This window comes from Schistocerca serialis, chromosome 4 (genome assembly GCF_023864345.2).
Source record: "Schistocerca serialis cubense isolate TAMUIC-IGC-003099 chromosome 4, iqSchSeri2.2, whole genome shotgun sequence".
NCBI classification, from domain to species: Eukaryota; Metazoa; Arthropoda; class Insecta; order Orthoptera; family Acrididae; genus Schistocerca; species Schistocerca serialis.
In genome coordinates this window covers 384,713,217-384,725,598 of record NC_064641.1, presented here as the reverse complement: position 1 = coordinate 384,725,598, position 12,382 = coordinate 384,713,217, and the positions used below count along the sequence as shown (strand labels likewise).

Here is a 12,382-nt window from a genome sequence, read left to right as displayed (position 1 = left end):
CTATAAATATATATATAAGCGATGGTCTTAATATAATGGTTTTGTAACTATGATATGAAAATTTATAATACCGGGTGACCAAAAAGTCAGTATAAATTTGAAAACTTAATAAACCACGGAATAATGTAGATAGAGAGGTAAAAATTGACACACATGCTTGGAATGACATGGGGTTTTATTAGAACCACCCCATATTGCTAGACGCGTGAAAGATCTCTTGTGCGCGTCATTTGGTGATGATCGTGTGCTCAGCCGCCACTTTTGTCATGCTTGGCCTCCCAGGTCCCCAGACCTCAGTCCGTGCGATTATTGGCTTTGGGGTTACCTGAAGTCGCAAGTGCATCGTGATCGACCGACATCTCTAGGAATGCTGAAAGACAACATCCGACGCCAATGCCTCACCATAACTCCCGACATGCTTCACAGTGCTGTTCACAACATTATTCCTCAGCTACAGCTATTGTTGAGGAACGATGGTGGGCATATTGAGCATTTCCTGTAAAGAACATCATCTCTGCTTTGTCTTACTTTGTTATGCTAATTATTGATATTCTAATCAGATGAAGCACCATCTGTTGGACATTTTTTGAACTTTTGTATTTTTCTGGTTCTAATAAAATCCCATGTCATTCCAAGCATGTGTGTCAATTTGTACCTCTCTAGCTACATTATTCCATGATTTATTCAGTTTTCAATTTTATACTGACTTCTTGATCACCCGGTATATCATTAGGCATTTTACCTTACACGTAACATCATTGCTATCATGCCCTGTCTGTTTTGGAATTATTACTTTCTCTCAGGTGTAGAATGGAGATGTATATCAGTTGTTACTAGTTTTCCAAATATGCTGACAATTGGATGACAGTGGGTCAGCGATGTTACATGTTTACATAGTTACCATTATAAATAAATGATGTGTGAAATTCAGTTGTTTATTGTTATTTTTTTCATATAGGTTTCTTTGCTTAAGCACCTAAACAAGTCTGTATTTGCCTTGAGAATGATGTCAGATGTAGGAAGTATAAACATAAAAAAATTTGCATACTTTTCTTACTTTCATTCTATTATGTCGTATGGGATCATATTCTGGGGCAACTCATCAAACCGAGCAAAAGTTTTTAGGGTGAAAAAGTGTGTGATAAGAATCATTTGTGGTGTTAATTCAAGAACATCTCATAGAAACATGTTCGAGGAACATTGTATTCTTACCACTGCTTCTCAGTATATTTATTCCTTAATGAAATTTGTTGCAAGTAATACATCTCTATTTCCAACCAATAGCTCAGTACACAGTATCAATACTAAGAATAAGAAGAATCTACATAAAGGCCTAAAATCACTTACCTTGGTCCAAAAAGGGGTCCAATATTCAGGAACACACACTTTTAATAAATTGCCAGCAACCATTAAAAACTTGGTTTCAGATAAAGCACGGTTTAAACAGAGTTTGAAAGACTTTTTGATAGGCAAATCCTTCTACGCCATAGACGAATATCTTAACAGACACTGTTAAGTCAGCTTAAGTAAAAATATCTGTTAGATTTCAGTTTTGACAACACTTGGACACAACAGTCAAGATTAGGTATTTTGCGTATGATAAATTTATTAATAGTGGATAACAGTGTGTTAATTCTGCAAATATTAGCTGTCCCAATTTACTGCATTGTATTAACTTATTTTTGCCTATCTCCTGACAAATGATTAGGGTAGTAAGTATTATATTCAAATGTTTTATGTTGTTTTGTCATACTTTCTGACATGTTCCACACCCACGAGAATCATCTCATTTTTTGGGACTATGGAACGAAAACTGAATCTAATCCAACCTAACCTAATCTTATCTATGTTTTTGCCTAAAACTGGTTTTAGTTTTATTTTACATTTTTAATTTTTCATAATAATTGTTGTTGTCTATGATTTATGTTGGTGTTCAGTCACTGTTTTACACTACTCATGTTATCATGGATATGTGTTGTTTAGAGTCACTGATATTATTATTTTATCTGTTTTCCCAATTTGTAATGCGTATAAAGTTTTCTACATACTTTTTGTGCTTTAGGTTGGTTGGTTTGTTTGTTCAGTAAATTTGTTGGGTTGCTGTATGCATCTGAATATATCTCTATTTCCTCAAGGATGTTCAACAATGTTCCCTTTTGCATAATATGGAGGATTTCTAGTGCTTCGTTTATGGGTTTTACATAATTTTTCTCTGCTTGTAAATGTTGAAAAAATGTAGATGGGTTGTTTTCACTTTCTCTGGTGTGCTCTTTATAACTAATTTTGAAGTTTCTACCAGTTTGCCCCACGTAGGATTTTTGACATGTGTTACACGAAATTTTGTAAACGCGGGGATTGTTGTGTATGGGAATTTTCGAGCTGCCTTTGTGAATTTTGTGTTTGAGGCTAAGTGGGTGTTTTGAAATGCAAATGCAATGTCGGTTTTGTTGAATAATTCATTAATTTTGTTCGAGATGTTTCCTAGATAGGTTGTGGTTACGTATTTTGTTTTCTTCTTTTTCATTGTGTATATGCTTAGTGTTATTTCTTTAGGTATATTGTGACTTTCAGGTTGTGTTTTATTGTGGTATAATTGTGTTACAATTTTGGGGTCATAATCGTCTTGCTGGGCTATGTATTCTAAGAGTTTTATTTCCCTCTGGATTGCTTCGTCTTCTAGTGGTAAGTTTATTAATCTGTTCAGCACTGTGTGGAAAAATGCAAGTTTGTGGGCTTTTGGATGGCATGAGTGTACATTGATAATACAGTCTGTTGTGGTAGGCTTTCTGTATATTTGGTAACAATGTCTGTTGTTAGTGTTCTTAACAGTTAGGTCGAGGAAGTTAATTGTTATGTTAGTTTTGTGTTCTATGGTGAATTTCATTTTGGGGTGTAATTGATTGAGGGCTTTATGTATTTCGTCTATGTCAGTTAAGTTACCTTCTATAAGCATTAATGTGTCGTCTACATATCTGTAATAGTATATGATTTTTTGATTAGCTGTGTTTTTTTGTTTCAAAAATTTTTACTTTCAGGCTGTTACGGAATATGTCAGCTATGGTTCCAGCAATACTACATCCCATTGCAACTGCATCTTTTATTATCAAACTCGGAGTAATTTTGGTGCAAGACAAGTTTTGTTAGTTGCAAAATTTCTGTAGTGCCTTGTACTGAGATTCTTTTGTAGTTGAGTAGGTTTTGTTCTATGACACCTATTGTTCCCTGGATTGGGATGTTGGTTTATAGGTTAGTAATGTCAAAAGGTACAAGGTTCAAGTTGTTACGCACCAGCAAAAGTCCAGTGTCACATTACTGCACCAGTTTTCTCATGGTGCACATTCCACACCACTCCCCCTTTTCATTTTTCTTTTTCCAAATAAATCTATTTGATAAAGGTGGCTGAATTTAGTATCCTGTACTCAAACAACATCAAAGCTTTCTTCATAAAACATAATTATATGTAGTTATGTTTGAGAGCTAGATTAAGAAAAGGCAAACCTACGTTTCTAGCATTTGTAGACTTAGAGAAAGCTTTTGACAATGTTGACTGGAATACTCTCTTTCAAATTCTGAAGGTGACAGGGGTAAAATACAGGGAGCGAAAGGCTATTTACAATTTGTACAGAAACCAGATGGCAGTTATTAGAGTCGAGGGACATGAAAGGGAAGCAGTGGTTGGGAAGGGAGTGAGACAGGGTTGTAGCCTCTCCCAGATGTTGTTCAATCTGTATATTGAGCAAGCAGTAAAGGAAACAAAAGAAAAATTCGGAGTAGGTATTAAAATCCATGGAGAAGAAATGAAAACTTTGAGGTTCGCCGATGACATTATAATTCTGTCAGAGACAGCAAAGGACTTGGAAGAGCAGTTGAGCGGAATGGGCAGTATCTTGAAAGGAGGATATAAGATGAACATCAACAAAAGCAAAACGAGGATAATGGAATGTAGTCGAATTACGTCAGGTGATGCTGAGGGAATTAGATTAGGAAATGAGACACTTAAAGTAGTAAAGGAGTTTTGCTATTTGGGGAGCAAAATAACGGATGATGGTCGAAGTAGAGAGGATATAAAATGTAGACTGGCAATGGCAAGGAAAGCGTTTCTGAAGAAGAGAAATTTGTTAACATCGAGTATAGATTTAAGTGTCAGGAAGTCGTTTCTGAAAGTATATGTATGGAGTGTAGCCATGTATGGAAGTGAAACATGGACGATAACTAGTTTGGACAAGAAGAGAATAGAAGCTTTCGAAATGTGGTGCTACAGAAGAATGCTGAAGATTAGATGGGTAGATCACATAACTAATGAGGAGGTACTGAATAGGATTGGGGAGGAGTTTGTGGCACAACTTGACTAAAAGAAGGGATTGGTTGGTAGGACATGTTCTGAGGCATCAAGGGATCACCAATTTAGTATTGGAGGGCAGTGTGGAGGGTAAAAATCGTAGAGGGAGACCAAGAGATGAATACACTAAGCAGATTCAGAGGGATGTAGGCTGCAGTATGTACTGGGAGATGAAGAAGCTTGCACAGGATAGAGTAGCGTGGAGAGCTGCATCAAACCAGTCTCAGGACTGATGACCACAACAACAACATGTTTGAGAGCTACACTATATTCTACAAATAAGTTATGAATATTTTGGATTGTGACAATACAGTTCTCAGCACATAACACACTTGCACACAGAATGCTGCCCACCAGTTGCCCAGAACGTTAGGTGATGTATTTAGGCAGTATGGTTTCAAAACATAATGTTTTCATAATTCTGTACGAACAGTACTGTAGACAATACACTGTTCAGGAGTTAATAATTAATGGCCACCTGGTGTTGCTGTGTCATGTAGCATCAGACTTTCTTGTCTTTGCTTACAAACATATATATTACAAATTGTTGGTAACACATTTGGTGGCTTTCTGTGTGGATGCAAGCTGTGAATATCGATGAGAAAGAAATAGAAAGATACATGCAAAATGTAAACTCATATTACAGAATGGCATACCTCTGGAGCAGGACAGCGGTTCTTACATGTCTGGTCAATCCAACCAGGGCCAACAACCCACTTCCCTGCAGCAACTGCTTGCAAATACTTCAAAGTTTTTTCTGGAAGACCAGATGAATTTGGCCGAACAACAACATGTGTCGTTTCTGGGCCAACACGATCACAATATTTTATGCCAAGTGATGTGAGCAATTGCTTAATTTTTGCTGCAAGTGGCCTTGGAAAGCCTGTACATGCCACAAACAGTTGAGTTCTTGGTACCGGTATGCTGTAACGCAATAAAGTAGAATCACGAACAGTACTGGAAAATAAAACAGCAATTTATGATAATCATATAGTATGCTGAACATATAGCCTGAATATATAAAATGTTTTTCGTACATTTGTCATACATCTCTAAAAATTTCTACTCTTTTAACAATATCCATTATAGTCTTTGACAGGAAGCAACTTACTGTAAAAGAGGTGATGAAATTCAATAAATGTAAATGGTGCTTTGTTGCCCCCTAATTATGATAATGTTGGAAATTTTTGCACATCAGATTTTTAAACAGATTGGACACAAAACTGCTAACATTTTATACAACAAAACCACAATGAAAAACTTGATGCTTATACAGGTTGAACTTTAAATTTTAAGGCTAGTTGTTTTAAAACAATACTTGCAAAGAAGTTTCACTATTTCATTTTTGTCTTCACCTTTACACTAAAGAAATCCCTGCCTCGGTGTTTATGTAAGCTGCTCTAACAACGGCCATCTTGGGGGACGTGTGTTTGTGCAGATCCACTTATTAAATATATAAAAGTTGAGTGCTTTTGATTCTTAATAACTGTGTGCAAAGAAATCTTTTAATCTGTAGCTCAGACCACAAAAATGAGACAAAGAAAGAGAGGAATACAGTGCTTTGTTATTGTGTGATTTTTTGTAGATAAATGTACATTCTGAGCAGAGTTAAGACAGGGCAGAGCATACACATAACATTATTTTTTTGAGGTGTAGTAACCTTAATTCTTGAAGAATTTGGGATGTCAAGAAGAAATACAATAGGTATAAAGTAGACTGCATACAGAACTGCTTACGAGAATAAAAATTTTACAGGCCATGCACATGTTCATTGCTATCTGGAATGCTGAAACCCTCGGACTGTACTGAACTGTGCTGCTGTGAGTCGGTTTCAGTTACAGTAGAAGAAGAAGAAGATAATGATTTTCCTGAATGCTGACACAAATATTCCGACAAATGTGATATTTCAGAACTTTGTCATGATGATGACAGCAACCTAGTGCACAAGGATACACAAGTTGCTGTCCGGTTATGCCAATGTCAGAAATGTGGGACACTGGAGGATAAATTGTAACTGCTATTTCAATTACAAATTACAGTAAATTTTTTATTATCTGCAGTAACTGAGTTTTGTGATCTCCTTGACCAAACAATAAACCAATGTTAAGATCCTGTTAGGGGACTTCAATGCCCAACTTGGAAGAGAAAAGAAATACCGGGATACCATTGGGAAATGGGCTCCACATAAACAAACAAATAAGAATGGCCAAAGACTTGTTGGACTATGTAGGGAACACAAATTGAACTCAAAGTCCACATACTTCAAAAGGAGGTCAAAGAAACTTAAAACTTGGAAACATCCTGATTGGAGAAAAGGAGAATGGCAGCTGGATCCTGTATTTATGGACAAATTCTTCCACAAAGAAATCTACAATGTTAAAGTATAAGAGGGGTAGATACAGGTTCAGGTCATTACAATGTCAAAATCAACATTAAGTTCACACCACTAAAAAAGAAACCAAAATGCAATAAACGAAAGAGGAACTTCAATCCCCACCAATTAATTAGAATTGATATATATAGAGAAGTCACACAAAACATAAAACTGACAGATAATTTAGAAGAACTGGTTCAAATTCTCAGGCAACAAGATGAAAATTTAGCCCCATTGAACCCATGTATGTAAACGACATGTCTGGTGGATCTCAGAATGTGACAAATTTCATGAAGAAAGACATCATGCATCGTTAAAATTTCAAACACACAAAACAGAAGAAAATGCAACCAACCTCCAAAATATCAGGAAAACATTCACACAAATTATCAAGCAAACCAAGAAACAATCGCAGAAAGATCTAATCGACTCAATAGAAGAAAATTATCATAAAACCAGTTCCAGAGACTTTTACAAAATGTTTGGAAGACAATTACAAAAATTTGCCCTTCCCAAGTTAATGTTGAAAAGGGTAGATGGAAAAATGGCACATAATGACAAGGAAAATGCCGAAATCACAGCAAAAGCTTTTATTATACTTTTGAATTGTGAAGAACCCCAGGAACTTGTAGCAATTAATACAGACACACCCATCAAGACTCCACCTGATCTCATAAATCCTCCAATAACAGCCCTCAAGGAGATGAAAAATTATAAGGCATCTGGAGAAGACCAAGTTTTTGCAAAAATGTGGAAAAATATGCCAGCGATACAGTTCGAACATCCTTACAGCCCTAACAAAAATCTGGATTGCAGAAACCAGGGCAAATTCAGACAGTATGGCTTATTTGCTCTTTGCCACTGCATAGAAACAAAGAGTTACTTATTTTAACATCTGTGCGCCAGTTACTTTAAGCACAAGATTGCATTTATCGCTTTCCACAACTTTTATTTTGCGTCAATTGTTTCTCTAAGTGAAAAACTGATGAACTGTCTCAGTGTTAAAAATCCATGCATTATTGTAAAGTGGAAACTTTCTACTGTTGCGCCGAGCGGGAAGTTATTGTAACCGTAATTGTCAACATGTTCAGTAGCTAACAACATTGAGACAATTTCTGTACAAGTTTGTCAAGTTTCTCATGCAAGGTTATAAAATAACGGCGGTTTCTGTAAAACTGTGTATTGTGTGGGCTGATTTCGGACAGTGCCCAGAATATATAAGTGCAGAAGAGGTGCTACAGTACGGTGTAATTATGACCCGGAACTTTTAGATCAAGCTGTTCGTGATATTCAGAGTGGTCAATTATCGTACAGAAAAGTGTGTGATTTGTATGGCATACCTAAATCAACCCTACAAAATAAAGTGCAGGAAGCACATCCGAAAAAAATGGGAGGACAGCCAGTGCTAAATAAAGAAGAAGAAGAAATGTTGAAGCAAGGAATCTTGAGGGCTGCACATTGGGGATTTCCTTTCACTAAATTTGATATTAGATATTTAGTTAAAGGCTACCTTGACAAACTGGTACTGTTTGGCACCTCCTAAGGTAAATGAGTGGTTCTGTATTTGTGTCAGGATTTAGCATCCTCTAAGATAATTGAGTACTTCCTTTATGTGTATTGGAGATTGGTTTGGTATTCTGCACTGAGCGAGTTATTGATACAGTCGCAGGATTTTTGTACAACTGACACTTGAAATTTTAAAAAGGAACTTCGTTTTGGCCATACAGCATGTGCTGTCCATAAATTCACAGAGCTCTTTCCCTGTATTATTAAACACTTGTACCTTAAAGGAACCATTAATGTGAGCTTTGTGCAGAATAATCATGGCGAGTGACCACTCATTAAGTAAACATTAAGTGGGTCCCATTGACCAGCACCAGAAGAGGTAGAATTTTGATTTAATTGTTTAACTTCAGGGCCTACAGTTGTGGTGGCACCTAAGTGTTTTGTTTGTATTTTTATTATGATTCAAAGTCATTGTTGTTTGGAGAATTAGCTTTGCTTGTGCTCATTCACAGGTGACTATATCCTGATAAACAATATAGATCAAATAAAACTTTGATTAATGACAAAATAAAGTTCTGAACTTCTTATTTTCTGTTAGCAACATGAGAAAGATACAGACGTGAGATTTCAGATATACAATTTAGATACACTATGTCCATCTACGTGATAATAATCTTTTAAACACTATTTGGTATAAAAATAGGTGGGAAATAATTAATTAGCACTGTTAGCACAGATAAAGGAAGTATCTGACAGTAATTTTCTTAACAGGAAAAAAGGTAAAGAAAAATATATGGTTGAAATTGATAAACAATTAGACAGACTAAAATTATAAGTCTGACTCTGCAGTTGATTCTGTCTTCGCTTGAAGGCAGGAAAATTTACATGACAAAAGAAAGATTTGCAGTCAGTATGCATATTTCGATCAAATGTAAGTTTAAAATAAGCTTTGCTAGCACTAGGTTTGCCCAAACATTTAACATTTTCACCCAAGGGACACTGGAGACAGAAATAAAAGTTAATAATATTATTTATGCCAGTCACCAGCATAGTAGCGGTACAATTGTGCACAGTTTATGATGCGTAAGTAAACTGTAATGGCTCACATATCAATTCACATGTCACTTCGCTTGTTATCCTTGTAATTATTAGTTAGGAAAAAGGACTACACTTTAATGATACAGTAACTGAACTAAGTGTCAGTAAAATGTGAATTACAAGTCAATAAAATAATACACAATTAGCTTAGAATACACTAGATATTTACGTATTTTTTTTAAAAAGAGACCCACCACCGAGTTGTTGTTGTTGTTGTTGTTGTCGTGGTCTTCAGTCCTGAGACTGAAGCTATTCAAACAATTTAAGTATTAATTGAAAGATACCTATAGGTATTACACATTTCATGTACAAGTTCTATTTGTATTATTCTGCCATAGCTTCTGTTCAGATCGAGTTTTGCAATGTTTATAGTAGTTATTGTACTGTGAGCTCCATAATCCATAGAAACATTAATAAAACAGTTGTTACACCTCTCTGGAATATTAATTTCTAACAAATTTAACAACATTAATTCAAGGGAAAAAAAATGTTTTACCTCTGCTGTGCAGATCTATTCTCTCGGATGCCACTAGTAAGGGACAGGCTGACCTTAGGGGTGCCAGCACCCGTTTTGTTTTGTACTGGTTTTCTATGTGGTGTACCAGGAGCTGACTTCCGAGGTGTTCCAACTTCTGGTGAAGTTCCTCGTCTTGGTGGGGTCCCAGTGCAAGCTGAATGAGAAACTAACTGCCTTTTTTGAGGAGTGCAGGAACCATCTTCCACATTACGCATAACAACAATTTTATTAGCACTAGGAGATGATGTAACAGTTCTTCTCTGATGATCTGCATTCATATATTCTTTCTTCTGAAAGTTGGCACATGAATCTGTCTGCTTTGGAGACATTACTGAAATATCTCTTTGTGCTTTTCTTACACCAGACGGTGGGGTACTTTGTGAAGTAGATTTTCTAGCAGCTATTGTTTTTTGCCCTGGGACTAATGCTGTTGGTTTCTGAGGTGTTTTGTGCACAGTTGTGTGCTTACTGGAGTTGATGCTGCAACATAAAGTTCTGACTCTTTTATCTACAAAAAAGAGAATTTCACATTTATAAAACATCAAAACACAAGACTTTTAAGCACACAGTGTAGGCAATCGTAGGTCAGATGAGGGGAAATCTGATGTAGACAAATAATGCTAGTTATAATCTGCTGTACAGCTGGTTGTAACTGATTACAACACATTAAAAAATATTCCCTCTTCTTCGGGCATGCACCCAGAATATTTTTAGTTCACATTTCGATATTTCAGCTGACATACTTTCAGCCATTCTCAAAATGAGTAGCTTGGAAGTTTTTAAATCACTTTACACACTTTGGAGTAAACAGGCATGTGGAACATAAATTAACCAGCATAAAAATGCTCTTATTGGAGAACAAAAAGGTTAATACGCTCCTGTTTTACAGAATTCCGAATGGAAAGTGGGGTAGTAGCTGTCTCATTCTACCTTACTCAGTACCATTAAAAGTTTTCCCAAAAATTTTGGCATGCGAATATATTCACGAACTTTTTAACATGCAACTTACCTGTCACCCCCTCTCCCTCAACTGTAACTTACTCATACCCGCAAGTCCATCGCTGTGTAAGTCACTCACACCCATCCACTCCCACTTGCTCTTTCACGCTCTTTTTAACATGCAACTCTTGTGTCACTCGCAGAAGCTCCCCTAGATTTAACTCGCTCACACCTGCTAGTGGATTGCTGTAAGTCACTCCTACCCATCCACTCCCACTTGCACAATCTCACTCACTCGTTCAGCCCAACTCATTGTCATTATCTCTTTGTGTCTCTCCAACTGTCACTGTCTCCTGTCTAGCAGCCACAGCCTCGTTTGTTCTGTTCTACTATTATTGTCCCCTCTCAATGTCAGTATCTCCCTCTTGCTCTCTTACTGCTACTACCTCACTCATTTCTCTCCACTGCTGCTGTTTATTCTCATTGTCACCATCTCCCTCTTCCTCACTGTCACTGTCACAGACGGTCTTGTCATTATAATTGGCTCTCACCCACTTCTACATTATCCTTCTGTTTATTCCTCTGTCACTGGCACTGTCTCCTTCTGTCTTTTCCTAGCACTGTTGTGTCACTGTCAAATATGTTCTACTGTCACTGTGTGTCTCTCTCTCACACTGGCATTGTCTCCTTTGCTCTTTGTATACCACAACCAGTGTTTACTATACTCCAGTATTTATTACTTTTCTGTATCTTTCCCTCTGCCACTGTCTTCTTCTCTCTCAGCATAAAAAAAGCCTGAATATATTCACACGCCAAAATTTTTGAGAAAATTTTTAAAGGTGTTGAAAAAGGTAAATGAGGCAGCTGGTACCCCACTTTTCAGTCAGAGTCTCTTATAATAGGAGTATATAAGCCAGTTTTTGTGCATCAATAGGAGCATTTTTCCATTGGTCCCCTTCTTTTCCATGTGGCAGCAGGGCATGTCATTTACATGAAAAGAACTTTAGGGGTCAGTAAAATTTTGATAGTTTACTTATACAAAATCAAAATAATGCATAACTAATTTTACATTCAAACTGGATTTTACGCTCACAAAAATTTTGCATGTGCTTCAATACTACAATATGGGATTCCTAGAACCCTTGTTATGTGAAAGGAAGACACTTTACAGCATATTTCTCTGTGCTAAATCATTTTATAAACCACAATTTCATCTAAATCCAGATATTACTTGCATATTTTATGTGTGCATGCAAAGTAACTCTGAACCTCTGTATCTTGAAAAGAGATTAACATATTAAGAAAATATTCAAGATCGGATCTTAGGAATATGTTGTAATAATTTCAGCCTTTTGATGCGAATAGCCCACCTGAGTCCGTGGCTTTTTTCTGGTTTTCTCAGGAACTTCCAACAAATTAAATAGTCCCTCCATAAGCCCCTTAAAGTGTACCACAGACCAAATATAATGCAAAAAGAACACAATTTGCTCCACTCCATTTGCCTAAGTCGGAGGAATGTTTCATATTCATAAACTGACCCTATATTTTAGGATAATTACACTAATTAAGGTAATAATAATTACATTAAGATGATTCTTCTGGTCCCTAG

At 36.4% G+C, this 12,382-nt stretch overlaps 1 protein-coding gene across 3 annotated transcripts in view; it reads right to left on the bottom strand.

Moving 5' to 3' along the window:
- The window catches only part of LOC126474879 (breast cancer type 1 susceptibility protein homolog), a 274,197-nt gene that overhangs the window by 48,201 nt on the left and 213,614 nt on the right, over positions 1-12,382 (bottom strand). For all 3 annotated transcript variants that reach the window (XR_007586593.1, XM_050102369.1, XM_050102370.1), the window contains 2 exons: positions 9,814-10,314; positions 4,996-5,263 (listed from right to left, as the gene is read on the bottom strand). Coding sequence is in view for 2 of the 3 variants with exons in the window: in XM_050102369.1 (XP_049958326.1) it covers positions 4,996-5,263; positions 9,814-10,314 (769 nt within the window). In the remaining variant the exon portion in view is untranslated. The remainder of the gene's footprint in view (positions 1-4,995; positions 5,264-9,813; positions 10,315-12,382) is intronic.